The sequence below is a fragment of the Camelina sativa genome, chromosome 1, assembly GCF_000633955.1.
Source record: "Camelina sativa cultivar DH55 chromosome 1, Cs, whole genome shotgun sequence".
Lineage (NCBI taxonomy): Eukaryota > Viridiplantae > Streptophyta > Magnoliopsida > Brassicales > Brassicaceae > Camelina > Camelina sativa.
Genome location: NC_025685.1, coordinates 2,729,478 through 2,755,567, shown reverse-complemented (window position 1 = coordinate 2,755,567; position 26,090 = coordinate 2,729,478). Strand labels below are relative to the sequence as shown.

Sequence of the window (26,090 nt, the reverse complement as noted above, 5' to 3'; positions counted from 1 at the left end):
CTCCCTGGTGTTCGCTTTGAGTCCCATTCACACCATCCCTCCTTCGAAGCCTCATATTAGTCCTCACCACCCGAGAAGTCATACTCCGACTGTGAGTTAAGCCAAAACCTTCAAAGTTTCAGTCACAAACAATACGAGTCACTACTGAATTAAGGTACTCTCAAGTTCAGCTCAAAGGACAAAGATTAACTTCTCAGCAACAAAAATATTCAAAGATTTAGTCACATTACATAAGCCTTCCCCATGAATTAGAAGAACTCAAGCAAAAAGGTAAGATTTTTTTTATCAAAATTGGCTTAACGGAACTTAAGAAAAAATTCAAACTTGAAAATATCCAGTAAGGCGGTAAAGTATACATCTGTGTTGAAGATCTACCCAGTGACAGTGGAAATGGAAACCCACGAGGAAACAACCAAACAAACAAACAAAAAAAAATCAAACAGAGAACTCAATCGCCAGATCCAAAGATAGAGAACCATGAGAGATTGTACAAATTAGGGCAGAGAAATTCAAAGTTTGTACCTTTGAAGAGAGAGGAAGCTGTCGACGATGAAGCAGAATTGGAGAGAAGAATGAGAGAAACGAGAGGCTTCAAAAGGATTTAGTATACAGCGGAAAGGATTACTCACTACTTTGGATATGAGATTTGACACCGTTACACTTTTTTGTATGTTGTGTGGGTTGAGTCCACTATATCAAATCCCATGATTAGTACTCTCTCCATACTAATTTACATGCCTCAACCGTGCAGTCGTCGTGTTGTTTAAAGACTCTTCTTTTTATTTTTTTGGTAAGATAAAAAGACTTATTTTGATTTGTTGGTACTTGCTAGTTACCAATACTATTTAATTCACACGACGACTCAAACTAGTTTCGTTTACTAGACCTCTTGATATGACCAAGGCCCGTTGGCTTTCTTAGCAGATATGAAGTATAATATAACACATTGATTTCATATGCAAATATTTTGTCTAATAGTACAATTTAATAAACCAATTTTTTCATTACAAAAATTCAGTTACACAACACAAACACACTACCATTTTTACTTGAGAATCAAATTTAGTTATTAAAAAAAAAAAAAAAGGAGTTATAGAAGCTCCATCGTTGTCTCCAAAAACTTCAATCCTTTTGTTACACAAAAAAAAAAAATGATATATTCAAGAATCTGAGGTAAGTTCTTCAATTCATAAATATGTACATTTTCTTCAATATTTGGTTCCCTTTCGACCCCATGGAAAGCAGCAGACAACCTATACAATCCAATTTTCACGTTAACGATGGAACGATATAACAAAAAATATAGTATGTCATTGCACTTTAGATAACTTACCTTGGAGGAGGAGGAAGATGGTGCGGGAGATTCACGTTGACCGTTGATGGGGCGAGAAGGAGTGTTGCCGGCTGTTCCACCGTATGATCTGCCAGCTTCTTTTCTCTCTTCTTTGACTTGGTCGAAAATGTGTGTGTAACTCATGTTCTCCCCTGCACCCACTGATCCTGGGAATGGCGGAATCGTTGTCGCTCCCTATATATCATCAANGCTCAGCCGAGTCAGCACTAGTTTGATCAGAGCGACGCCTTGTGGATCTAGTATTGGCACCTGTATTCATACCATCACACTAACCAAAGTGAACAAAGAAATACACTTACTGTATTCTCGCAATTATATAAGACATGATAGTGCAACACAAATGAACCATTCAAATTCTNTCACCATATCAAGTAATGCTAAATAAGCAAACTAATTACATTAATATCTATATCTGGGACTATATAATTATGACTCTTCAAACAACAATTTCTACGTCTACTACTACTAGTACTACAACTAAACAAAAATCAAAAACATTTGATACTTCAATATATGAGTAAACATATTAATGTATGATCCAAGTTCATAGTTTCTTTGTGTTCATACCCTTCCGTTGTTGCCGCCTTTAACATTTTGTTTAGGCGGCGCTGGACGAGGAGCTGGTGGCTGCCGCTGGTTTCCGACTGATCCACCTCCATAACCTCCATATAGTCCACCTCCGCCTCCACTTCCGGCCTTGTGTCCGCTTCCGCCCCCTCCTCCGCTTCCATAGAGTCCCCCGCCTCCGTATAGTTGATCCGCCGGGGGAGCTCTGACTCTGTTGTTTTTATCGGCTGGTATAGGTGCTCTCGGTGTGTCTCCCTTAACCGGTTTTGGTGGCTCTGGTCGTTGATTTCTACGAGCAGGCTGAGGAGGAGGAGGAGCTTGCTCTTGAGGTATGGTCTCTGGTTTCTCAATAGATTCGTACAAGTCTTGTCGTTTGTTCGTCCTTGCGTTGTCGAAGACGACCGTGAATGGTTGGTCTTGGTTGTTCCAGTCCCCAAACTTTGGAACGTGTGGACGGTTCTGCAATCAATCATTCAACAATGAAAATGTTTTAGACAAACTGGTCAAAATTAATTAGGAGTCTAATGACTTCAAATATCAAACTTGGATTGCAAGAAATCGACATGTATGTGAGTGAAACTAATCAGAACTATGAGAGCTAGCTAAGCTCAAGCTTTCCATCACACACTAGGACAAGTTGAATTAAGAAGACAAAATACATAGGAAAGTCAACTGATTTGAAACAAAACACAGGTCTCTGTTCTGATGTGACTAAGCCACTCATATAAACAATCATTGTGATTGTGAAAAGACCAGACAAAATAGGATCGATAAGTTAAATTTCCGAACAACGTACGTCTATGATGGTTTCGTCATAAACATTTTTGAGATCTAAAGATTGGAGATGAGAACAAACGAGACGGAGTATATACAAAAAGAGGGTTTCCAACTTACTGCCATATTTCTTGATCGATCTAAAACGAGGAATGAAGAAAGGCTTCAACAATGGCTAGCTAGGTCTGAACTCTGAACAAGAGGGATAAAAGAGAGAGAGAGCGAGAGAGAGAGAAGTAGTAATAGATATATAAAAAGTGGCGTTGACGATTGGTGTTAGTCTGTAAAGTTTGAATGTCTCCGTTTCTTCTCTCAAAGTCTTCTACATTGACTCCTTCAAAACCTTACGGCGTGACGTGGTTTAACCGCGTCCCATAAGGGTTGCCAATGAGAGAGATTTTCATTTTTCAGATTTACTAATAAAACCGAAACTACACGAACGTTTCAACACTAAAAACATCATAACTGAGTAATGATGTTGGAATAATACAATTTTACTATTAGGATATTGATTTATTTTTATAAGTTAATCTGTTTTTGTCTGTTTATGGAGTTTTTTTTTGACAACTGTTGCCGAATAAGCTCTAAAATGAACTATATTTTTGATTTGATGAAAAAATAAAAAAAGGTTTGCTGGTGAATGAATTGCCAACATGCTTACAACTGCAACTATTGTATTTCGTTATATAAGCATCTAGCATATTTCATTACAGTGGATTGTTTGGTGCTTATGGAAGGATATGAATAAGAAGGTCTTTCAATGTTTACAATCAGATCCTTTAGATATTATTAATCAGGCTTTAAGGGAACAGTTGTTGTGGGAGGAAGCCCAAGTAAGTTCAAGGATCGATCATGTTCCACCGGATCCTTTGTTTACTCATGAACCGTTAACCCGTTGCCAGGTTGATGGTTCTTGGAAATCTACAAAGCGAAATTCAGGATTGGGATGGTGGTGTGGTGTATGGTGAAAATCGGACCTTAGTTTTGGGTGCAAGATGCCAACGCGTAGTTCGTCTCCTCTTCATTCGGAGCTTGCGGCATTACTTTGGGCTATGGAGTGTATTCATTCTAGAGGCCTGGATTATCAGCGGTTCGAAACAGATTGTGCAGAACTAGTAGCGATGGTGCAAGACCCGGAGGAGTGACCGACTTTCTCTACGCTCCTTGATGAGTTCTAGGCTCTTTGTGTTTTCTTCCCTCTTTTTTCTCTTTCCAAGATCTCACGAGAGTCCAATGGGAATGCTGATTGTTTAGCTCATTCGTCTAGAAAGTTATTGTTGAGTACCAAATTAGGAGTTTTATTTTAATTAATTATAGTTAGGTTGAAAAAAAAAAAGCATCTAGCTAATTAATTACCACAAGACATATATAAAATTCAACGGTGGATGGATGTACGACGAGTTCAATTACTGTCTCTATATATTATGCCTAAAGGTTATACCCAACTTGTAACCACCAACTTTTAAAATGTTTTGAGTTTTGACTTTAGCAATTGGCCCTTCAAATTATAACCACTTGTTTCGGATTTTTGAAATAGTTATTAGGTATTAATGTAAAAAGAAAGACGGGAATAGAAGAAGAGGTTGGCACGGTGAGGTCTTGTTACACTTACACACACAGTTGTTACACACTCTAAACCTCGACTACTAGTAATCAAACGTGGTGGTATATGCAAAATCATTGATAGTTTAATACCATTAAAACCACTCCGCTTCTTTGCTTGAACCTACCATATAATGATAATGCGGTTATGAACTTATGAGAAGCTTACATATATCAAGAAAGCGAATTAGTCTTCTCCAAGATAGTCACACAATTTTGTCAAAAGAAAAAAAAAGATAGTCACACAGTTTAGCATTGTACGATTACACTTTTTTGACTGGTCATGGACTCACGGACCACGGTAATCGCAAGTTTATGTCGCAAACATTGACCTCTAACCAAAACATACTTTTGTACTGTACATATGAACTCGCTGTAACACTTAAAACACTCTGCCGAGTTTCTTACTGCGAAACCAATCGTCTTCTTCAATCCCCAGAGTCTTCTTTTATTCTCCGCAAACTCCTCTCTGTTTCATGATTTCTTGGTGGTACCAACGATTTAACCGCTGATATCGCGTAAAAGCTACTCAATTTTGGAGAGTCCAAAATTTGTTTTCGTTTTTAGTGTTTTCCGATCTGGTTTTTTTTTTTTTTTCAGCTCGAAATTTTGATGCCCAGAAGAGTTATAGAGGAAGAGAATTTAGGGTTTTNATTGATCTAAAACGAGAAATGAAGAAAGGCTTCAACAATGGCTAGCTAGGTCTGAACTCTGAACATGAGGGATAAAAGAGAGAGAGAGAGGTAGTAATAGATATATAAAAAGTGGCGTTGACGATTGGTGTTAGTCTGTAAAGTTTGAATGTCTCCGTTTCTTCTCTCAAAGTCTTCTACATTGACTCCTTCAAAACCTTACGGCGTGACGTGGTTTAACCGTGTCCCATAGGAGCACCTCCATCCCTAATACTAGGGCTTCTAATAATTAAAAATTAATAGGTAAAAAAACATTATTTTAATAATTGGATGTTTTTAATTAAATCTAAGACATTATAGAATATTGATTTATTTTTGTAAGTTAATCTGTTTGTTTGTTCATAGAGGGTTTTTTTTTGTTTTTTTGTGTGTGTGACAAACTGTTGCCGAATAAGCTGTAAAATGAACTATATTTTTGATTTGATAAAAAATAAAAAAGGTCTGCTGGTGAATGAATTTCCAACATGCTTACAACTGCAACTATTGTATTTCGTTATATAAAGTATCTAAGCTAATTAATTACCACAAGACATATATAAAATAATAAAATTCAATGGTGGCCGGATGGATGTACGACAAGTTCAATGACTGTCTATATTATTATGCCTAAAGGTTTATGCCCAACTTGCAACCACCAAGTATTATAATGTTTCGAGTTTTGACTTTAGCAATTGGTCCATCAAATTATAACCACTTGTTTCGGATTATTGAAATAGTTATTAGGTATTTTGTAAAAAGAAAAAAAGGGAATAGAAAATAAGTGCGTTGTATAAGAAGAGGTTGGCATGGTGAGGTCTTGTTACACACTCTAAACCTCCATAACTAGTAATCAAACGTGGTGGTATATGCAAAAGCAAAATCATTGATAGTTTAATACCATTGAAAAACCATTATATCCACTCCGCTTCTATTGCTTGAATCTACCATATAATGGTAATGCGGTTATGAACTTATGAAAAGCGAATTAGTCTTCTCCAAGATAGTCACACAGTTAGCATTGTACGATTACACTTTTTGACTGGTCACGGACCACGGTAATCGCAAGTTTATGTCACAAACATCGACCTCTAAAGCAAAACATACTTTTGTACTAAAATGAACTCTCGCTGTTAACACTTAAAACACTCTGCCGTGTTTCTTGCTGCGAAACCAATCGTCTTCTTCAATTCCCAGAGTTTTTTTTGTTCTCCGCATACTCCTCTCTGTTTCATGGTTTCTTGGTGGTACCAAACGGTTTAGCCGCTGATATCGCGTAAAAGCTACTCAATTTTGGAGAGTCTTCAAAAATTTGTTTTCGTTTTAGTGTTTTTCCGATCTGGGTTTTTGTTTTCAGCTCGAAATTTTGATGCTCGGAAGAGTTATAGAGGAAGAGAATTTAGGGTTTTTACATTGGGCGTGAGTTTTGATAAAAGGCACAAACTTTACCTTTTGGTCGGAATCAGAGACATGATTCAGTTACTATTCCTGGTTCTGTTCGCAGAAGGTGCGATTGCTTTCTTACTACTAGTTAAGATTGGTCCTTTAAGGGAGCTTGTAATGAAGAGCTTAGACCAGCTTAAATTGGGGAAAGCTCCAGCCACTGTGAAAACCATCGCCGGAACCATGTTTGTGATCTTCCTCTCGAATCTCATGAATATAATCAAGATCCAGAACAAGGGTGCGAAACTCGGGACAATGTCTCCTATGGATCAAGTCCTCTGGAGAACACACTTGCTCGAGGCTTCTCTTATGGGTCAGTTTCTTTATTTTGTTTGAATGAGTCTCAGTGTAGATGCTATGTTCTAGATAGAAAATTGGGGCAAACTCTGTTATCTTCTTCCCCTGTACCCAAAATTATAATCTCCACTTTAGCTCTTTCTCCTAGCTTAGTTGTTATTAGTTACTTTCTGCTGATTTGGCTTGAATAATAAGGCTGATGCAACATCTAACATCTTATAAGTTATATAACTTGAGGATGTTATGAATAGAAGCAAACAAAGCTAACATTTTTGTGAATTGGGAAACTAAGAACAATCTGTTGGTATCTACCCGTGAGATCTATGGAACAATCTGTTGGTAACTGATTTGTGCGGTACATATCTTGATGATTGTTTTCATTCTAGTGGTTGCATAATTGTGCTTGTCTGTGATGATGTTCACCAAATTTGGAATCTTCCTGTGGATTGAAAAGAGTAGTGAAACTCTTTCTGAAATTGTATAACCCTTCGACCTCATATGATCTTGCCAGGTGTAGTGCTCTTTTTCGGCTTCATTATTGACAGGACACATCATTACCTCGGAAAGCTAATCACTTTAAGAAGCAATGACGGGTCATCAAAAGGAGAACTCGATCAACTTAGAAAGGAGAGAACTGAACTGAAAGAGAAAGAAGAGAAGGCATCCAAGGAATTCAAGCAGCTGAAAGAGAAACTGTCATGTGTTTCAGAGAATCTGAAGAAAGCAGAGAAGGAAGCCAAAGAGAAAGAAACGAAGCTCGAAACAGCTGAAGCTCATGTTACAGCTCTTCAAAAGCAGTCTTCAGAGCTACTGTTGGAGTATGACAGATTGCTAGAAGACAACCAGAATCTCCAAACCCAGATTTTGGTTGGAACCAAAAAACCCTGAACTGATTTAAGATTCTTAATCTGAGGATTTCTTGTAACATTTATTTTTTTTTGGTTTCAGTAAGCTCACTTTCTCACTCTTTGTCTAGCTTGAAGGCAATGTAATCTCTCTTGGTTTCCCATTGATGCTTGTCTTTCAAATGTTGAAATTTTACGGAAATTAATTATATCAGCACGAAGCCATCTTAAGTCTAAACAATAAGCATTGTTGATTTGATGATTGACCACATAATAAGCTGTGTAAAGAACCATCAGAGGAGCCAAAACAGAAAAAAAGAAATTAAAACGCCGTCTGTGGGGATCGAACCCACGGCCACGTGGTTAAAAGCCACGCGCTCTACCACTGAGCTAAGACGGCTATTGAACAATTCTTCATAATTAAGATATAAAACTCTCAAATACTACGAACTAACAAAATCGACGCGAGAGTAGTAGAGCAAGAAGTATTGTGGCATCTTCAACTCTCTGGGGAAGCCGATGGAAGAAACCTCCGATCGTCTGAATCCGACGACAGACACTTCGGGAATCGCGCCGGAGTTTGACCCGAAGACTATGCGTTCCACAAAACCTGGATTGAAGCGTCTCTTCATCACCACCTCTGTGCTTTTTTCTTTCCTTTTAGGTATTAGTTTTGGTCTTCTTCATCATCCCTTAAGCTCCGACTATTATTAGATCTCTTGTTTCCTTTTGCTTTACCTCTTTCCCAATTTCGGAGGTTTCAGGTGTACCTTTTCTTTGGAAGTCAGTTGAAATATATCGCTCTCCGTTACCGTTCCACGATATAGACTCGCTCTCCGATCAAATTGAGTCGACGCCTTTGCAATTCCCTTGCAATTTCCACGCCGTATTTGTCGGTTTCGAATCGAAGGATCCGGATAAATTAAGATCTCAGATACAAGATGGTATAAATCAGTTGACCCATCAAAGTTCACAATGTGGTTCTTGCAATTTCTCCATCTCTGTCACCGTTCAAAACCAAGCTGACCAGTGCTCAGAAACACTTGCTTACAATCCTTCCATGTGCTCTTATCGTTGTGGAGTGATCAAAAGAAATGAGTTTGGTGTTGGATTGGATGATACAGTGGATGAGTCACTGAATGATGTGTTCAGTGGCTGTTCTGAGAACAGTGGGAAAACGTACAGTGTTGTTGTGGTGAATAAAGAGAATGCCAATGGTGAAGATGAGGTAATAAAGGCTGTGGTGGGAAAGAGAAGGCATGCGTGGGTTGTGGGGAGTGGATTAGAAGAGAGTTATGGTGACATTGTAGCTAGAGTTTCTGAGATTTTCGTTAAGGTGTTTATGAATGGTGGAAGAGATGAAGAGTCAATCCATGGGGAGTTTATGCCTGTGGGATCAGATGGGAAGATTGTTCTTTCCTTCAGTCTATTAAATTCCAATCCACGTGATTGGGTCTACGATTGGTAATGATCCAAGAGTTATGCCGTCTCACCATTTTTTTTTGGATTTGTATATACACCTGAAGCATATTTCGAAAAGTTTGCACTGCCATTATAACATTTGGTTCAGCCTTAGCATTTCATGTTTACTGTTTCTTTTGCGTTGTTTGTGCATTATGTTGACAGGGACTTTCAGAGGATAGACGACGCATTGTTGGCTCCGGTGACTAAGGCCTTAGCTCCTATAGCTAATATAAGTGTCGAAAGTCAGGTAGCATTTACCACGAGACCCAAATATTTGGCATCTTTGCTATTCTCCCGAGCTACTGTTTTATGTCTTCTTCTGTCTTTAGGTTTTGTATCATACACCAAAGTCTTCGTTTTCATCTTGGGATGAAAAACTTCAGAGCTACATCTTTAGGACCAGTGATCTTCCCTTTTTCGTATGTACTCTTTCTCTCAAACTCCATGACTAATTTAACTGATTGTTTAAAAGATCTTCTTAAATGGTTCTGCCAGGTGAATTCGAACGAGTGGCACTTGGATACTTCTGCTGGTGCCAGTGGACGGTCCAAAATACTGCAATTTGTGGTGTATATTATTTTACTCTGCCCATCATTGCTTATTATGCTGCATGATACTGTGACAATACTATACTTGTTTCCTGATAAGTGAGCAGACATGTTTGCACAGAAATATCTCAACTCTATGATCTTCATCATATTGTCAGATATATTCCATCTGGAAAAGAGTGCCCTCTTCTTCTACAGTTGCCAAATGGGGAGATATCTAAAACAAATGGCTTCATATCGCCGGTTAGTCTCCACACATCAACATTTTCTTTCCTTCTCCTAATCTGTTGGTAGACGTTCTTTATGAAAACAATGGCATCTTGTCAATTTGTTCGATAGATGTGGGGCGGCGTTATTGTTTGGAACCCGGAAAATTGTGATAAGGACTCTGAAAGCCCTAGTAGGAACACGATATCGCCTCAGGTTCGGTTCACTTTTCATAGTCATAATATGCTTTATACCAGTTATATATTGGTTGGTATTTTCATACTCACTTTTTAGGTTTCATAGTTACTTTCCATCGAGTATCTGCAGAGCATTGGAAGATCAATGAAGTATCATCATTGATTTTTGCACTTTTTTGAAACAGGATCTCGAGCAGATTGTTGAAATTTTCTTGGGACAATTTCGACAACTATTTGGCTTTAAGTCTGAAGCCATTTATACCAGTGGATTAGGCACTTACAAGATTTTGCCTAGTGAAAGAGGCTTCACAGAGTGGTAAGAATTCATAAACCTAAAATTGATGTGAGCTTATGGATCGACAAGGTTTTAAAGTAAAGCACTGGATGCTAATGAGGAATATTGATGGGTGTTGTCTTTACTGCTGTATCATTGCAGGGAATTGGATGTCTTGTCACGGAAGCATACATGCTTCAATCTCCATTCTTGTTCAACAACCCTCGGTTCTCTCTCTAGATTGGTGTGTTATTAACTCCTCATGCCTAGTTATAGGCTTATAGCACGCTCTGCTGCATCGTGGTGTTTCCATTTCAACTTTTGCTAATTCTAATCACTTGGCACTTGCAGGTTCGGTCACTCCCTAGGATGATTATCAAGGATGAAATTGGAGAACAAGTATGTTTCTCAAATAGTACCCTTCTCTAGAAACCTTTTTCTGTTCTAATCATTCCATTGTGTTCCCCCAATCCAGGTGAAATATTCTCTGAAAGCAGCAAAGTTGGCTCAGTCTAATGCTTCTTTGGGAGGATACAGTTCTTCAGCCAGTATGTTACGCTTGACCTATATTCAAAATAATATTGTTCGACCTTAGTATATGTGAATGTAACAAGATATTGCGGTTTTGTGTGCCGTAAAGGTTCATCCAGGGAAGCAAGGTCCCTAGCCGAGAATGCCTTTTTCCATCCATCTATTATGTCCGTCAGCTACTTCTCTTATGAACATTGCTTTGCAGTGTATTCGGTAAGATTCCTTGTCTCTACTACTGTTATTAGCATCTTCTTGTTTCTCTGAGACTCATATGAATATACTTTCTTGGATAGCCATTCTTCCTGCCCGTGGTAGCACACATTGTCTTTGCAGCATTACGAGAATGGAAGGGATACAGACAAGAGAAGGCAAAGTACTTGACATGGCTAACCAGAAAGAAGACGGCATAGAATCCTTTAGCTTACTACATATTCCCTGTAACTTGAATTTTTTATCCTTGAATACAAATTATGATAACAATATTGCATTGAGAAGCCGGCATAGAATCCCTTAGCTTACTACGTATTTCCTGTAACTTAAATTTTGTATCCTTGAATACAATTTTTGTCATTGTTGTGGCTTTTTTGTCATTGTGTTTATCTTGAGGCATTTTCGTCATCAAAAGTGGTGCAATCAAACAGTGTATCTTTCACCATGTTTACGATTACAGATGTCTAACCGACAATTCTAAGCTCTTAAAAAGGGCAAAATAAAATCAAGAAAAAGAGAGCCAAATCCGGAATCACTTCTGACAATTCTTAATTTAACAACTCCAGGAGACCATTCAGCTGAGCTTCAAACCATCATGTAGAAGTCACTAAGCTCTTAGCGTTTAGATCCCAAAGCAAGAAGTATCTTCTTCCTCGGACCCTACAATGAAAACACAGCTTGTGAAAAAGAGCCTAAAAACTTCCTCAGTAAGAAATTGAGAGTGTTACAGATCAAACAAACTGAGAAAATATCGTTCATTCAAAATTTGAAGATAGTATATAACGTGTTGTGTGTGATAGTAAATGTTGTGTGGCAGCTGAATATGAAGCTTACCATTGGTATGAGCATAGCCTTGAGGTCATCATCTGTCATATGCATGAGAGCATCCATATCAACCTGTGAAATACCAAGAAGGATAAGAACGTTATTTATGTGTCAACCATAACACAGACATAAATATCATCTTGATAGAAGACATTGCATACTTCTTCCACTTGAAAAGCAGTTGAATATTTCTCGAGACCCAATGATTCCAGAAAGCTATCAACCGATGCATCAGCCTGAAACAAAAGAAGACAAGCTAAGAGACAATAGTGGATGGCATGTATACAAGGGAAGAGGCATCATAAGCTATTTTATCTAACTATATGTTCGCACCGGTCAGAAGAATGGTTTCTCCCAAGGAATAAAGTAGTGATGGAAAAAATAGTTGAAGAAAAGTGAATCATATTGCCTGCTGTGATTTCTTCCTGGTAGCTTGATTGGAAGTTTTTCTAGTCTCTGTTTCAGTCGCTACGCTCTTCATGCTTGGTCTAGCAGCCTCCACTTTAGATTTTGGCGGGTCAATGTTTTTTGGTTGATTCATTGTCCCAGAGAGCTTTTCCCGTAAATCACGCACGCCTGAACCGGCTTCTCGCCCACTTTGAGACCCATGCTGTCTCTTTTGGAGCTTCAAACGAAGATCTCTAGGATCAACTCTGCGAGCTTTAATAAGCCATCAGACAGAGAATCAACAACCATAAAGAAATACTTTTTTTTCATACTTAAATATTCAACTGGAAAGAACAGGTGAGAGAGGAAAAAACATACTTGAAAGTTGAGGTTTGTCACTACTGAAAAGATCATGCTCCCATTTGTCGTCCTGCCTTTGCCTGAAAGCATGAGGAAGGAGAAACGTGTGATTAAACTGACATGTAATTAACAATGAAGACTAAAGAACGAGCTGAATATAAACCATCCTCCAACGCAAAAGCAAACAAAGTTCATCAGATAAAGATTCAAATCAATTGCTTAGAACCCTTATAAAATCACCAAAAATCAAAGTACCAAAAAAAATCACGAAACACAATAATAATATTTAGATGAATAACATCTATGCAGGTAGGGACTCAAAATAGAGTAGCTCATAAAGCTGATTCCATTGAAAAATCAGTGAAGTTGTTTGAAACTAACAGTTAAAAAATGCTAAAATCATAGAATCAGAGGAAGTCCTACCAACCTAACCAAATGAGCGGAACCCATACTCTAATTCATAGAGCAAACTCAAGAAGGAAGATTATAATGTAAGCTATATCTCAACACCAAGTACCAGCTAAGAATCGTCGGGGAAAACAAGCTAAAATCTCGACAAAAATTTATAAGGAGGAGAGAAATTAGAACCTTTTGCCAGTGACTTGTCGGAGGCGAGTAGAGATGTTGCCAGAAGAGCCACCATTGATACGATCCTTAACCACCTTCCTGCTACCAGACTCAGCCTCCAATTTATCAGCATACATCTTTTTTTATCTTCCTTGGATTGAAAATTGTCCTAACCCTAAATCAGGAAAACCCAAAAAGACGAGAAATGTCCTTTAGACTATTTAGCAGCTCCGAAGGTTAGAGATGCAAATAGAAACCCTAGAAATCTCTACCCAGAAAATCACAGAGAAAATAGAGGAGCTCTTTAACAGAAACAATCCATTAATGTGAAAAAGGGCAAAAAAAAACTGCGGATTTTGCACACGACGGACGCCTTTGGCCTTCTCACGAGGATCTTACTTACTACGTTTTAGAGAATTTGGGCAAAATTAACAATCCCAATCAAGTGAAATAGGTCGGGTCGGGTCGGGTCGAGAATCAGGACAAACCGGTTTAATCCGGCAATTCAAAAGACTTTGCGGTTCAATTTTTCATTGAAAACGCGGTTAAGTTTATTTCCTTTTATTTTTCAACACGCGGTTCGCTTTTTTTTTCTTTTTTTTTTTTTTTTTTTCCTTCTGTGTTGTGTCAGGATCACTTTTTTTTTTTTCCTTTTTTTTTAAATAAACATCGATTCCTTTCCTGTAATGGTCTTCTTATTAGATTAAAAACTAAAAAAAAAATCCCTCAAATTGAAAAAGTTTTGAAACTAAACACAGAAAAGCGCTAGTTTCTTCGCTAATTCTCTCCGTTTCTTCTCTATGAGTGATTCAATCCTGGTTGGACTCCATATCTAGGGTTTCAGTCATCTGATTAGGTAAATCCTCCGTTTGATTTTTTTGTGTGTGTGTGGGTTTTATCCCTTTTCTTTGTTGTTTACTAGTTTTAATCTTATGAAGCTGCGACGCGACAAGCTCAGATTCAGGATCCCTAAAATTTTCTCTATTTTTTTTGTTTTTTTTTGTTTCGTTGGTTAGAATTTTTTGTGTATTCCTCGATTTCTACATGTTTATGTTTGCACTTGTAGGGTTTTCCGTTAGTGTGTAAGCTGCTGAGTTATCTGATGTTTTTTTTGGTTTGTAGAAAATGTCACGAGCTGAGGAATTGTGGGAGAAGCTAGTAAATGCCGCGTTACAAAGAGACAGAGTAGGAGGAGTTGTAGGTGCTCAACAGGGCAGTATTGTTAACTATGTCCCTTCGTCACTGGCAAACAATAGAGACATAGATGCTATCCTGAGAGCTGCAGATGAGATCCAGGATGAGGATCCCAACATTGCTANTTGCGACGCGACGAGCTCAGATTCAGGATCCCTAAAATTTTCTCTATTTTTTTTTCTTTTGTTTCGTATCTTCTTCTCTAGAACTTACGGTCGTTTTTTTTTTTTGCATTATCAGTTGCACCACCTAGGTCACTTGTCCGAATNGCTTCCCTCTGTGCTATTCCACTGTTTTTTTAATCTTCTTGACAATTGTTTTACTGCAGTGTGTGAGCATGGTTACTCACTTGCACAAAATCTTGATCCTAATAGCGAGGGCAGAGGTGTTCTACAATTCAAAACTGGATTGATGTCAGTTATTAAGGTATGTTTCTCTTCTCTACAGTTCACTAAATATGTTTGTAGTGTCATTGTATTAGACGATCAATGTGTGGTAGATAATTTGGACTTTTCTGTTTTTTTGGACACTTGAAAATGCATTGCTAGTATATTATGATATCGACTTCGTTGGATTTTCTTAATGTGATTAACCGATGGTTTTTTCATCTAAATGCTTTGTACTCTCTTGGTTAATTGTAGCAAAAATTAGCAAAAAGAGAGGTTGGGACCATAGACCGAAGTCAGGATATTCTCCGACTACAAGAATTCTACAGGTTGTACAGACAAAAGAACAATGTTGACAAGCTGAAGGAGGAGGAAAAGCAGCTTCGTGAGTCGGGGGCTTTCACTGACGAGTATGTACATAAATCATAATCGTTCAATTTTATGTTTTTACTATGGTTGTTGAACGCCAAACTTAACTCAGACATCTTAATTGCTGTCCTTACGGTTTGATATTGGCTTTCAGGCTGGAGCGGAAAACAGTAAAAAGGAAAAGAGTTTTTGCCACCCTTAAAGTTCTGGGAAGTGTGTTGGAGCAACTGGCAAAAGAGATTCCTGAAGAGGTGGTGTAGATTTCTTTGAACACCTCTCATTTCATTCTTACATTTGTTGAACTGAATAGGGGATTTGTGAGGATGAGAATGTAACTCCAAAACAAGTCGATGCAATTACATACCTATTCAACTTACAAATACTTGTTTTGTACCTCTACAGCTTAAGCATGTTATTGACTCAGATGCTGCTATGAGTGAAGACACAATTGCTTATAACATTATTCCTCTTGATGCTCCTGTCACTACAAATGCCACTACGGCTTTCCCTGAGGTGAGTTATTTTCTATACTGTACTTTCATGCATGTTATGTAGCTTGTCTTGCTTGATGACAAAAAAATGTGAGCAGGTTCAAGCGGCAGTTGCAGCATTGAAGTATTTTCCAGGCTTGCCAAAATTGCCTGCAGATTTCCCCATTCCCGCCACAAGGAATGCTGATATGCTTGATTTTCTCCACTATATATTTGGGTTTCAGGTTTGTATATCCGAAAAGAGCTTATCCAGCTTCATAGCGCACATGAAGGCTTTTTCTCTTTTCTTTGGTTTTTCATTTTCTAATATATCAATTTTTATGACCTCAGAAAGACAGTGTCTCGAATCAGCGTGAACATATAGTTCTTCTTCTGGCTAATGAGCAATCCCGTCTTAATATTCCTGAAGAAACAGAACCCGTAAGTCCCAAAGTTATTTCAATTTCATATGATTATTTGCTGAAAAAGCTTGTGGATACGACGTTATCATTTGTGATCTTGGGTTTATGACTATAGCAAAAACTTCAAGTTTATGAAACTTAATATCAATTATTTTTGTGTTCATTCTAGAAACTTTATGCGTGGTAATTGTGCACTGCACATGTTCCAAGCTTGTCTGCCTCTTTATTTAGAAGGCAATGAGTTGAATTTTAAGATCTGGTGAAATTTTTTGTTCTCTTGTGCTCAGAAACTGGATGACGCTGCAGTGCATAAGGTGTTCTTGAAGTCCTTGGAAAACTACATTAAGTGGTGTGATTACCTCTGTATTCAACCTGCTTGGAGCAAGTAAATTATCCTCTCTCCCTTCTCTATTTTCCCTGCTACCAGATTACCACTCTTGCATACTCATTGCAAACATTTTGTAAGATGCAGTTTAGAAGCCATCAGTGGAGAGAAGAAACTGCTGTTCCTCTCTTTGTACTTCCTGATTTGGGGAGAAGCTGCCAACATACGGTTTCTTCCAGAATGTTTGTGCTACATATTTCACCATGTGAGTTTATGCTGACTGCTTATTTTCTCCTTATGTTAATGGGTTTCTAGTGTCCCTTCATTGCTGTTTTAAGATGAATGAAATCTCCTAACTACCTACCGCTCTGACTTGCTACTGTTTCATTTTTGTCACTAAATGTTGTTCGTTTGTCCTTTGTGCTCATGCCGATTATTTTCTACAGATGGTTAGAGAAATGGATGAGATCTTGCGCCAGCAGGTTGCTCGCCCAGCTGAGAGTTGTATGCCAGCCGAAAGTCATGGCTCTGATGATGGTGTATCATTCCTTGATCATGTCATTGCTCCGCTATATGGAGTGGTTTCAGCGGTATGTTCTCTGAAAGATTCTTTCACCCTAGACTTCATCGGATTTTCCCTCTCTCTGCTCTCTTCATGTTATATAAGAAGTATCTTCCGTGATGATACTTTGCTGCTTCGTAATAGACAAACGTACACCGTGGACTGTAGCGCGAGAATATTTTGCTTTTCATAGATGGAAAGACTTTGCCTAATCATCTTTGTTAGTAAACAGTAGTATGTAGACTAATGATTGAATTAGTTGATTGGATAGGCATGGATCTCTTGGTCAATAAATTTGTTGTACCAACGGGCAATTTTGTTTTTTTGCCATTTGGTATTTCTTTATGGGTTTCGCTGCATTCACAATTCAAAATGTTAGACATACGTTTCATATCCTGTATATTTGTTGATATAATCTTTGTTGGTTGGTGGTATTTTATTCCAATATCGTATCTCAAAACAGAATGCTGTTTTTATCGTGCTTTCTTATCTATAAATATTCATTTTGTAAATTGTGTTTTTGATTTTGATGTAATAATCATGCATAGACTTGTACTGTTATCTAATGGTGTATGTGCAGGAAGCTTTTAACAATGACAATGGCCGAGCACCTCATTCAGCTTGGAGAAACTATGATGATTTCAATGAATATTTTTGGTAAATACTTAATATCTTTGTCTTTTGGGTGATTTTTCATTGCCTCTGCTGGGTTGCTTACAATTTTTATTTTCAAGGTCGCTTCACTCCTTTGAGCTTGGTTGGCCGTGGCGTACCAGTTCATCTTTTTTTCAGAAACCTATCCCGAGAAAAAAGGTCTGCAATGCCCCTTGTATATTTTAATAAAGATTTTGTTTTCATATTGGTTTTGTTGCTTCTTAATGCATGTAGCATTCGTTTACCTTTGAGATGGCAATTTGAAAATGTCTATAAGTCAGCTCCTAGAGCATGTTTAAAAGTTGTATTGAAGTTAGATGACGTATGGTCTCGCTGTAGTACTCATTTACTTTCCTTGACGCTAAGTAGGTTCCCGGTTTTTTATTTGATTTTATTTAGAGAATTTGATGTTAGGTCCTTATCTTTATAGTTTAAAATCTAGATACAGCTTCCTCTTTTTTCCCATAGGTGTATCTGATGTTGAATATACTGGTTTTATCCTTGCAGTATGAGCTTAAAACCGGCAGGGCAAAACATCGAGGAAAAACTTCCTTTGTTGAGCACAGGACATTTTTGCATCTCTATCACAGTTTCCATCGGTTATGGATATTCCTTGCTATGATGTTTCAGGTTTGTAAGCCCGTCTCAGGGTTCCGTTTACTTGTTATGCTCTCTGTCGATATTCCTCAGAAGAATTTATAGTCAACGCCTATCCTTGGTAGCCTGTTTTTTTTCTGGGACTGTTGTTTTATAGTTGTGAACTTGTGTTATCTGCTCAAGACAAATGGTTTAACCTGTTCATGAAATCTTTTTGGTAGTATTACTTATATCTTATCGAAAAAAGGTTCTCCTACTAATACTCTGACAACATTCGTTACAGGCATTAGCCATTATTGCGTTCAATAAAGATGACCTTACTTCCAGCAAGACTTTACGTGAAATCCTCAGCCTGGGTCCAACTTTCGTAGTTATGAAGTTTTCTGAGAGTCAGTCTTGAACTCATACACTTTAGTTTATCTTTATTTATTGTTATGAAGTAGTGAAGAATAAGCATACGTTTAATGTTAATAGGTGTTCTGGATGTTATCATGATGTATGGTGCCTATTCCACAACAAGACGTCTGGCTGTTTCTCGCATTTTTCTTCGTTTCATTTGGTTTGGCGCTGCTTCCATCTTCATATCTTTCCTCTATGTGTATGTTAATATTCTTTTCTTTTACCTTCTTCAGCTCTCATTTTCTGTGTGCTATGTTCCTTTATTTTTGGCGTAACTTTTGCATTCTTTTGTTTGATACTTTTTTTGTGTGTCCAGGAGAGCACTTAAAGAACCAAATATTGACTCAGCGATATTTAAGATTTATGTGATCGTCATAGCCATCTATGGTGGTGTTCAGTTCTTTTTTAGCATCCTGATGCGTTTCCCAACTTGTCACAACATTGCTAATAAATGTGACCGGTGGCCTGTGATTCGATTCTTTAAGTGGATGCGCCAGGTTTGAACCTCATGTTTCTCTTTCGTTTGTAAAACTTGAAATTTCTAAATATCTTCTAATCTCTGATGCTTACTTGTTTCTTTCAGGAGAGACATTATGTTGGCCGTGGCATGTATGAAAGGACATCTGATTTTATAAAGTAGTTTCTTCACCTATTTTCATTTACTTATTTTTAGTTATCTGTTTTCTTTAGATTTCTAAGATAATCTATTCCAATAATCTTTAATGATTGTTAAACTGTATTTTTGGTACTGGTGTGGGAAAAGCAGCAGATATATTTGTTTAAATGATACCAACATACTTCTTTTCATATGGTATGTTTTTTTTTTTAAAAATTTGTAAAGAACTAACTGACCCAATCATACAACACAGGTACTTGCTATTTTGGCTTGTCGTTCTATCTGCAAAGTTTTCATTTGCGTACTTTCTTCAGGTTGGTATTTCTAGCTTAAAAATTGTAACATGTTGACAGTAGTACTGAAGATTGTGATTTTGTTTATGTATGTTACACGGATAAAATACTACCATATGTAGTGTTTCTTCTCTGTGTTAATCAAGAATCTTCTTTTATATTCAGTATAGATTCTAGCTCAAGTTCTCCTGTGTACTCTTAGAGTTGGACGTAAATTTATGCATGCAGGCATCAAATATATTTTTTTAACTGAAAGAATCATATTCATCTGACAATTGACGGATATTACTCTTTATTGTGATCTCTTGTAGTCACATCCTGAAGTAATTGTTCGATAAACATGGCAATATGCTTTGTCTGGCAGTTAAAGTGCGACTCGGATTACTTATTTTTCTCATGCTGATGAATTTGCAGATTGAGCCGCTCGTTGGCCCCACAAGGATTATAGTAAAGCAGAACAATATTCCGTACTCCTGGCATGATTTTGTATCAAGAAGTAAGTACGGAATTTGTAGTTTTTGTTTAAATTGACCATAGACCTGGCGTTTTTCAAGAACAATGCTTAATGGATTGTGATTGTGGTGTATTATGTTAGTTCTTTCTGGAATCGTACACCTATGCTTGTTTGCAGCATAGGATATCAAAACTGTACACAAAATATCAGCAAGGTCCAACTAGGGATGTTATTAGCTTTACTATTGGGTTTTGTGTGAATAAGTGTTCTGATAGTCTTGAAGAAATCATTTTCCTTGAAACTTTTTTTGGTGTTCTAAGATTCTCACTCTGATATTATTTTTACCTGGATGCAGAAAACTACAATGCTTTGACTGTTGCCAGTTTATGGGCTCCCGTGGTGGCTGTAAGTTCAATGGACTTTACATGAGGGTTGGCACTTTTGTTGTTTTAGTTTTTGTCTGCAATCACTGAATCAAGTTGTTGTCTATGGAGAATCCCTTCAGTTTTAGGAGGATATTGTTTACAACTATTACACCAATTTTGGTGATATTTATTACGATTAGGATGAATGTTGCTGCTGGGGGTTCACAGTTAAGTATTCCCTCTTGGTATTGTAACTTTGTCTTTCATCTAACGCAGATATACCTTTTAGACATCCACATATTCTACACCATTGCCTCTGCTTTTTTGGGGTTCTTGCTTGGTGCAAGAGATCGTTTGGGAGAGGTAAGTGTGGTTACACAAAATGTCAATGTTTAGGTATTTAAAACTGTTGGAACACAGTTTGTAAGAGGTTAGGTCCTTACGTTCCTTATGATTCCTTGCAATTTTCACAGATAAGATCTTTGGAAGCAATTCACAAACTCTTTGAGGAGTTTCCTGGGGCCTTTATGAGGGCTCTTCATGTTCCTCTTACCAATCGGTGAGGTTCCTTTTCATCTGCTACCTAAGAATTTCATTTTTCCTAGATATCTTCCTTTATCTTTGTTAGATATTAACATCTTCTTGTTTCATATTCTTTCGCCTACCTAATTCAAAATCATGTGCAGGACGTCTAATCCTTCTCATCAGGTAGTGATGTTTTCCCCCTCTTCTCTTTTCTGTAGCTGTTGGCTTGTTTTACATTATATGAATCACTAATTAGTGTACATGAAAAATTTGTCCCCGCCGAGTCATGTTAGTTTTCTTCTCACTATTGTTGTTCATATTGCATGTGATTATCAATTCAAAGGCTGTGGATAAGAACAAAGTAGATGCAGCACACTTTGCTCCATTTTGGAACCAAATAATTAAAAGTCTACGAGAGGAAGATTACGTCACTGATTTGTAAGTGTTTTATGTTTTACAGTAATTATGCTGTGTGCGTAATTCTCTGAGCTTCTGCTATTATGTATTTTCGTTTCTACTCTTTTCCCTCATCTGGAATCGTTTTCAGTGAGATGGAGTTGCTCCTGATGCCCAAGAATTCTGGTAAGCTCCAGTTGGTTCAGTGGCCACTTTTTCTTCTTTCCAGCAAGGTGAGTTTGATACGTTACCTGCTTCTGTATTAAATTCGACGTTTTATTGTGTTATTTGGCTAGCCTCATTGCATACAAAATCCATATGAGGACGTGCTAGTGACTACTATTATCTGATAATCTGTAGATATTATTGGCCAAAGAGATTGCTGCTGAGAGTAATTCACAAGAGGAGATTGTGGAGAGGATTGAAAGGGATGACTATATGAAGTATGCTGTTGAGGAAGTCTACTACACTCTCAAACTTGTCCTAACAGAAACTCTGGAAGCCGAAGGGAGGATGTGGTATTAATTTTTGGGCCCTAAAATGACTTGCAACGATTGTTGCTGGATGGACAGAGTGATGATATTTGTTGTGAATTTTGTAGGGTGGAGAGAATCTATGAAGATATCCAGGCCAGCTTAAAGGAGAGAAATATACATCATGATTTTCAGTTGAACAAACTCTCCCTGGTTATCACAAGAGTGACTGCGCTCTTGGGAATCCTGGTATTCGCATTGCCACTGCTATTTATTTCTCCGTCAGAAATCCCTTTATTTAGTGGCTCTTAATTATAGAAGTAGTAATTTTTATGATGCTGAAAGTAAGATTATTGCGAATTATAGGCGTCCTTACCTATTAGTGGGAGAAGGATGCCATAGTTTTATATATTTGATTTTAAATTGTACTCAATTGCATGGACAGAAAGAAAATGAAACAGAAGAGCATGCAAAAGGAGCCATCAAAGCACTTCAAGATCTCTATGATGTTATGCGGCTTGACATATTAACTTTTAATATGAGGTGCATACAAAGTTGATGATTTGGCTTTGTTTTATGCAACAATCCAGTCGTTCTTTTCTTTTCCTTATTTGATATGTTTTCAAAATTATGTTGCTCTGTGTAGGGGTCACTATGAGACATGGAACATGTTAACTCAAGCCTGGAATGAAGGTCGGCTTTTTACAAAATTGAAATGGCCTAAAGACCCTGAGCTGGTATGATGATCATTCTTGTTGTCAAGGCTATTAGTGCACTCAGTTAATTTTTTGTCAGTCTGATAATTGTCTTTGATTTGCAGAAAGCTCTCGTCAAAAGACTGTACTCTCTATTTACTATCAAAGATTCTGCAGCACATGTTCCTAGAAATCTTGAGGCCAGACGTAGATTGCAGTTCTTCACCAATTCTCTTTTCATGGATGTGCCACCACCCAAGTCTGTCCGCAAGATGTTATCCTTCAGGTATTTCGTTATCCATACGTTTGTCATATTATCCCAGCAAGCTCTTCACAACCTTACTATCTTCTTTCGTGCTTTTTGTCAGTGTCTTCACTCCATACTATTCCGAGGTTGTGCTATACAGCATGGCTGAACTCACCAAGAGAAATGAGGATGGAATATCAATCTTGTTTTACCTACAGAAAATATATCCAGGTATATCAGCCTTGTGAGTTCCTTTAAAAGCTTAGTGACTTGTCAAGCTTGTTATGTTTCTTACTCAAAACGTTTTTTTTCTTAGTACTTGACTTGCTTCTCTATGCTCCTGTGCTTAATAGCGTTACCATTATAGATAGGTGCCTAAAATGTTTCTCATCGATATTTAATATGTTGCAGATGAGTGGAAAAATTTTCTTGCACGCATAGGACGGGATGAAAATGCGTTAGAAGGTGATCTAGATAATGAACGAGATATTCTTGAACTTCGATTTTGGGCCTCTTACCGTGGACAAACGTTAGCTAGAACAGGTAAAGTAAACGAATCACTACACCTCTTTTCTTGGGGATACACTCTTCATTTCATGATCTCACATTGCAAATAATATTTGGTATCTCTATCAAGAACGGCCCTTATTTTTCAGCTGTTCCCTTGCATATATTATTAATGTTTTTCTGTACTTGTTATCTGCCATTATACCTGCAGTTCGCGGGATGATGTATTATAGGAAAGCCCTCATGCTTCAGTCTTATCTAGAAAGAAAGGCTGGTAGAGGTAAGAGGCTAAGAGCTTTCTATAATTATCATTTTCTGGCCAAGCTTTTTCTTAAGGCTATCTCACTATTACAGACGAGGAGTCCGCACTTTCTGGCAATGACGCAACGGATGCTGAAGGATTTGAGTTATCTCCTGAAGCAAGGGCCCAAGCAGATCTAAAGTTTACATATGTTGTCACATGCCAAATATATGGAAGACAGAAAGAAGATCAAAAGCCTGAAGCTGTTGACATTGCATTGCTAATGCAAAGGTAAGAACACACTTTTCTTGGTTCCTCTCTTGGTTAAGGAGATGTAGTTTTCTATCTCAGGTCTGGTGTTTCTGCTATCATTCTGCTTTATATATTGTATTATTGAGGTAATCTCTTTCATTCGATTGTAGAAATGAAGCTCTTCGCATTGCTTATATCGATGTTGTTGATACTCCAAAAGAGGGTAAATCTCATACAGAGTATTATTCAAAACTTGTGAAGGCCGACATCAGTGGAAAGGATAAGGTAAACTGTTATTATCTGTCAACCCAGTCACAAGACTAGTGCTCTTGTTTCCTTAATGTTTGAAACACTTGAACTTGCTTTAATCAATGGGTATATTGCACTGTAAAGGAACTTGTGTTTCTTCCCCCTTTTCCTCTTTGGTCTTTCATTTGTCATATGGAATAGCCACTTTGTTCTTTCTTTATGCAGGAAATTTACTCCATTAAGTTGCCTGGGGACCCAAAACTTGGTGAAGGCAAACCTGAGAATCAAAACCACGCCATTGTATTTACTCGTGGAAATGCGATCCAAACTATTGATATGAATCAGGTTAATATGCAATTCGTCTTTCTTCTCTTGGCATCTTTTTGTTTTAAATGCTTTCTTTTGAGATATTGTGTGGGTTCATTATAGTTAAGTTTCTGTGGAAGTTCAATCAAGTAGATTAGAAATACATAGGCTTTGTAAAGATTACTACGAATAACAGTTTGAAAGTTAGATTTCCTCTTTTCGTACTAGAAAACCTAAAGCGTCACCACGTAGAATTTTACTTCAGTATCATTTGAAGCACATAAATCTTGAGTAGGAAGACTTCAATTTCTATTGCTAACGTAGAGAATGGTTCCTTACTGAAAAGCACATGCTGTTACATTTGAGTTTGGAGTTGGACATCTCATCACATGTGAATGTACCTGAGTCTTCTATCATGTGTGCATGCGTGCTTGACTTTTGTTATGTTTTTATACGAGGGCTAATTGCATCCCCAACATCTAACATCATGTTCTAATTTTTTTTTTTCCTTATTTGTTAGGATAATTATTTTGAAGAAGCCTTGAAGATGAGAAATCTTTTGGAGGAATTCGATCGGGACCATGGAATTCGACCACCTACTATTCTTGGAGTTAGGGAACATGTCTTTACTGGCAGGTGTGACTCAGACATTCATATATCTTCCTACTTATTTTATACCAGTACCTTACATAATTGTGTGCACAAATATGCAGTGTCTCCTCCTTAGCCTCTTTCATGTCCAATCAAGAAACCAGCTTTGTAACTCTAGGTCAACGAGTATTGGCGAAACCCTTAAAGTAAGCTACTACCAATTAGTTTTATCTTCCTTGAATTACTTAAACTCGGATGGAATCCTTATTCGATTATTTCTGAATTCTAGGATCCGCATGCATTATGGTCATCCAGATGTCTTTGACAGAGTTTTTCATATTACACGTGGTGGTATCAGCAAGGCCTCTCGGGTCATCAATATTAGTGAAGATATTTTTGCTGGTAAAGTCGATTCAATAATTGACATTTACATTCAGAATTTCACATTTCATCACTCATGCGTTTTTTACTGTCTTAAAACACCGAACAGTTCTGAACGTATGATGATATGGTTTTCAGGTTTCAATTCAACTCTACGTCAAGGGAATGTTACTCATCATGAATATATTCAGGTCCGTACTATTTAACTCTTTACAATTAAATTGATAAATATCTATCCATTAATTTCTACTTACAGGTGGGCAAAGGGCGAGATGTTGGGCTCAATCAAATAGCCCTCTTTGAAGGAAAGGTTGCTGGTGGGAATGGTGAACAGGTTCTTAGTCGGGATGTATACAGACTTGGACAGCTCCTGGATTTCTTCAGAATGATGTCATTCTACTTCACTACTGTGGGCTTCTATTTCTGTACAATGGTATGTCATTCTTCTACCATAGTTTTCAAGTTGACACCTGTAAATACTTAGCAGTCAACTCCAGAATATCATATTGATGAATTAACATTTACATGGACTTTTGCAGCTGACGGTCCTTACTGTGTATATTTTCTTGTATGGGAGGGCATATCTGGTAAGCATGGTTACGATGCATGTGCCATCTTCATAAATGATTATTGTATGACTTATTCTTGCATATTAATCCTGGGTGAAGGTCTTTATAACCCTACTTGTGTTTGAGTTTTATAGGCGCTTTCTGGAGTTGGAGCTACTATTCGTGAAAGAGCTATTCTTCTGGACGATACTGCACTTAGCGCCGCCCTGAATGCTCAGTTTCTGTTTCAGATTGGTGTCTTCACTGCTGTGCCAATGGTTTTGGGATTTATTTTGGAACAGGGTTTTCTCCAGGTACTGGTTCTCCACCATTTATTCATATCATAGTGTTCTGAGTTAGCTTGTTCATCTACAATATAGTTTTATTGGCTTGTAAGTAGCTTTATGGTCACACATCCACATGTTTTCCTTATAATGTATTATTGCTAGTTTA

General features: G+C 37.6%; 5 protein-coding genes and 1 non-coding gene across 6 annotated transcripts in view; 3 read left to right on the top strand and 3 right to left on the bottom strand.

The window, feature by feature from the left end:
• On the bottom strand, nt 984–2,949 carry LOC104731969 (keratin, type I cytoskeletal 9). Its single transcript, XM_010451518.2, has 4 exons — nt 2,816–2,949; nt 1,922–2,380; nt 1,334–1,528; nt 984–1,253 (listed from the first exon to the last, which is right to left on the bottom strand). Exons 1-4 carry the CDS (start codon nt 2,819–2,821, stop codon nt 1,209–1,211), a joined length of 705 nt encoding a protein of 234 aa, XP_010449820.1. The 5' UTR covers nt 2,822–2,949; the 3' UTR covers nt 984–1,208.
• On the top strand, nt 4,575–7,775 carry LOC104731878 (B-cell receptor-associated protein 31-like). Its single transcript, XM_010451418.2, has 3 exons — nt 4,575–4,944; nt 6,370–6,721; nt 7,217–7,775. Exons 2-3 carry the CDS (start codon nt 6,436–6,438, stop codon nt 7,591–7,593), a joined length of 663 nt encoding a protein of 220 aa, XP_010449720.1. The 5' UTR covers nt 4,575–4,944; nt 6,370–6,435; the 3' UTR covers nt 7,594–7,775.
• Nucleotides 7,879–7,950, bottom strand: TRNAK-UUU. Its single transcript has one exon. It is a non-coding gene; the product is annotated as a tRNA-Lys (tRNA).
• LOC104731794 (GPI transamidase component PIG-S-like) lies at nt 8,036–11,361 on the top strand. The gene is made up of 13 exons (XM_010451307.2): nt 8,036–8,214; nt 8,315–9,014; nt 9,177–9,261; nt 9,344–9,433; nt 9,510–9,583; nt 9,721–9,805; nt 9,902–9,985; nt 10,152–10,282; nt 10,403–10,484; nt 10,592–10,639; nt 10,716–10,788; nt 10,881–10,984; nt 11,065–11,361. Exons 1-13 carry the CDS (start codon nt 8,070–8,072, stop codon nt 11,179–11,181), a joined length of 1,818 nt encoding a protein of 605 aa, XP_010449609.1. The 5' UTR covers nt 8,036–8,069; the 3' UTR covers nt 11,182–11,361.
• Nucleotides 11,367–13,540, bottom strand: LOC104731651 (ankyrin repeat and SAM domain-containing protein 6-like). The gene is made up of 7 exons (XM_010451208.2): nt 13,393–13,540; nt 13,142–13,295; nt 12,572–12,633; nt 12,216–12,466; nt 11,968–12,042; nt 11,816–11,878; nt 11,367–11,641 (listed from the first exon to the last, which is right to left on the bottom strand). Exons 2-7 carry the CDS (start codon nt 13,255–13,257, stop codon nt 11,597–11,599), a joined length of 612 nt encoding a protein of 203 aa, XP_010449510.1. The 5' UTR covers nt 13,258–13,295; nt 13,393–13,540; the 3' UTR covers nt 11,367–11,596.
• LOC104731560 (callose synthase 9) overlaps nt 13,813–26,090 on the top strand; it is a 16,618-nt gene continuing 4,340 nt past the window's right edge. Inside the window, exons 1-44 of the mRNA XM_010451014.2 lie at nt 13,813–13,976; nt 14,243–14,441; nt 14,643–14,740; nt 14,956–15,110; nt 15,224–15,320; nt 15,472–15,582; nt 15,659–15,784; nt 15,891–15,980; nt 16,249–16,346; nt 16,434–16,551; nt 16,733–16,876; nt 17,429–17,505; nt 17,583–17,661; nt 18,010–18,132; nt 18,383–18,488; nt 18,574–18,697; nt 18,815–18,995; nt 19,082–19,134; nt 19,368–19,428; nt 19,822–19,903; nt 20,217–20,266; nt 20,503–20,589; nt 20,700–20,785; nt 20,913–20,934; nt 21,095–21,189; nt 21,299–21,380; nt 21,508–21,665; nt 21,749–21,869; nt 22,066–22,163; nt 22,267–22,357; nt 22,441–22,601; nt 22,684–22,793; nt 22,974–23,105; nt 23,281–23,349; nt 23,424–23,601; nt 23,733–23,847; nt 24,037–24,156; nt 24,638–24,753; nt 24,831–24,914; nt 24,998–25,110; nt 25,228–25,280; nt 25,346–25,522; nt 25,629–25,676; nt 25,793–25,951. Coding sequence (XP_010449316.1) covers nt 14,246–14,441; nt 14,643–14,740; nt 14,956–15,110; nt 15,224–15,320; nt 15,472–15,582; nt 15,659–15,784; nt 15,891–15,980; nt 16,249–16,346; nt 16,434–16,551; nt 16,733–16,876; nt 17,429–17,505; nt 17,583–17,661; nt 18,010–18,132; nt 18,383–18,488; nt 18,574–18,697; nt 18,815–18,995; nt 19,082–19,134; nt 19,368–19,428; nt 19,822–19,903; nt 20,217–20,266; nt 20,503–20,589; nt 20,700–20,785; nt 20,913–20,934; nt 21,095–21,189; nt 21,299–21,380; nt 21,508–21,665; nt 21,749–21,869; nt 22,066–22,163; nt 22,267–22,357; nt 22,441–22,601; nt 22,684–22,793; nt 22,974–23,105; nt 23,281–23,349; nt 23,424–23,601; nt 23,733–23,847; nt 24,037–24,156; nt 24,638–24,753; nt 24,831–24,914; nt 24,998–25,110; nt 25,228–25,280; nt 25,346–25,522; nt 25,629–25,676; nt 25,793–25,951 — 4,644 coding nt within the window. The 5' untranslated portion in view covers nt 13,813–13,976; nt 14,243–14,245. The remainder of the gene's footprint in view (nt 13,977–14,242; nt 14,442–14,642; nt 14,741–14,955; nt 15,111–15,223; nt 15,321–15,471; nt 15,583–15,658; nt 15,785–15,890; nt 15,981–16,248; nt 16,347–16,433; nt 16,552–16,732; nt 16,877–17,428; nt 17,506–17,582; nt 17,662–18,009; nt 18,133–18,382; nt 18,489–18,573; nt 18,698–18,814; nt 18,996–19,081; nt 19,135–19,367; nt 19,429–19,821; nt 19,904–20,216; nt 20,267–20,502; nt 20,590–20,699; nt 20,786–20,912; nt 20,935–21,094; nt 21,190–21,298; nt 21,381–21,507; nt 21,666–21,748; nt 21,870–22,065; nt 22,164–22,266; nt 22,358–22,440; nt 22,602–22,683; nt 22,794–22,973; nt 23,106–23,280; nt 23,350–23,423; nt 23,602–23,732; nt 23,848–24,036; nt 24,157–24,637; nt 24,754–24,830; nt 24,915–24,997; nt 25,111–25,227; nt 25,281–25,345; nt 25,523–25,628; nt 25,677–25,792; nt 25,952–26,090) is intronic.

Bases quoted from the DNA above. Each gene is read 5' to 3' on its own strand.
- LOC104731794 (XM_010451307.2), top strand. From the start codon at position 8,070: ATGGAAGAAACCTCCGATCGTCTGAATCCGACGACAGACACTTCGGGA. The intron at 8,215-8,314 runs GTATTAGTTTTG...CGGAGGTTTCAG, and splicing joins GCTTTTTTCTTTCCTTTTAG to GTGTACCTTTTCTTTGGAAG. The intron at 9,584-9,720 runs GTATATTATTTT...TCATATTGTCAG, and splicing joins AAAATACTGCAATTTGTGGT to ATATATTCCATCTGGAAAAG.
- LOC104731651 (XM_010451208.2), bottom strand. From the start codon at position 13,257: ATGTATGCTGATAAATTGGAGGCTGAGTCTGGTAGCAGGAAGGTGGTT. The intron at 12,634-13,141 runs GTTCTAATTTCT...TCATGCTTTCAG, and splicing joins CGACAAGTCACTGGCAAAAG to GCAAAGGCAGGACGACAAAT. The intron at 11,642-11,815 runs GTAAGCTTCATA...TTTTCATTGTAG, and splicing joins AGGCTATGCTCATACCAATG to GGTCCGAGGAAGAAGATACT.
- LOC104731878 (XM_010451418.2), top strand. From the start codon at position 6,436: ATGATTCAGTTACTATTCCTGGTTCTGTTCGCAGAAGGTGCGATTGCT. The intron at 6,722-7,216 runs GTCAGTTTCTTT...TGATCTTGCCAG, and splicing joins GCTCGAGGCTTCTCTTATGG to GTGTAGTGCTCTTTTTCGGC.
- LOC104731969 (XM_010451518.2), bottom strand. The intron at 1,529-1,921 runs GTATGAACACAA...GATGATATATAG, and splicing joins AAGGCGGCAACAACGGAAGG to GGAGCGACAACGATTCCGCC. The intron at 1,254-1,333 runs GTAAGTTATCTA...TGGATTGTATAG, and splicing joins CATCTTCCTCCTCCTCCAAG to GTTGTCTGCTGCTTTCCATG.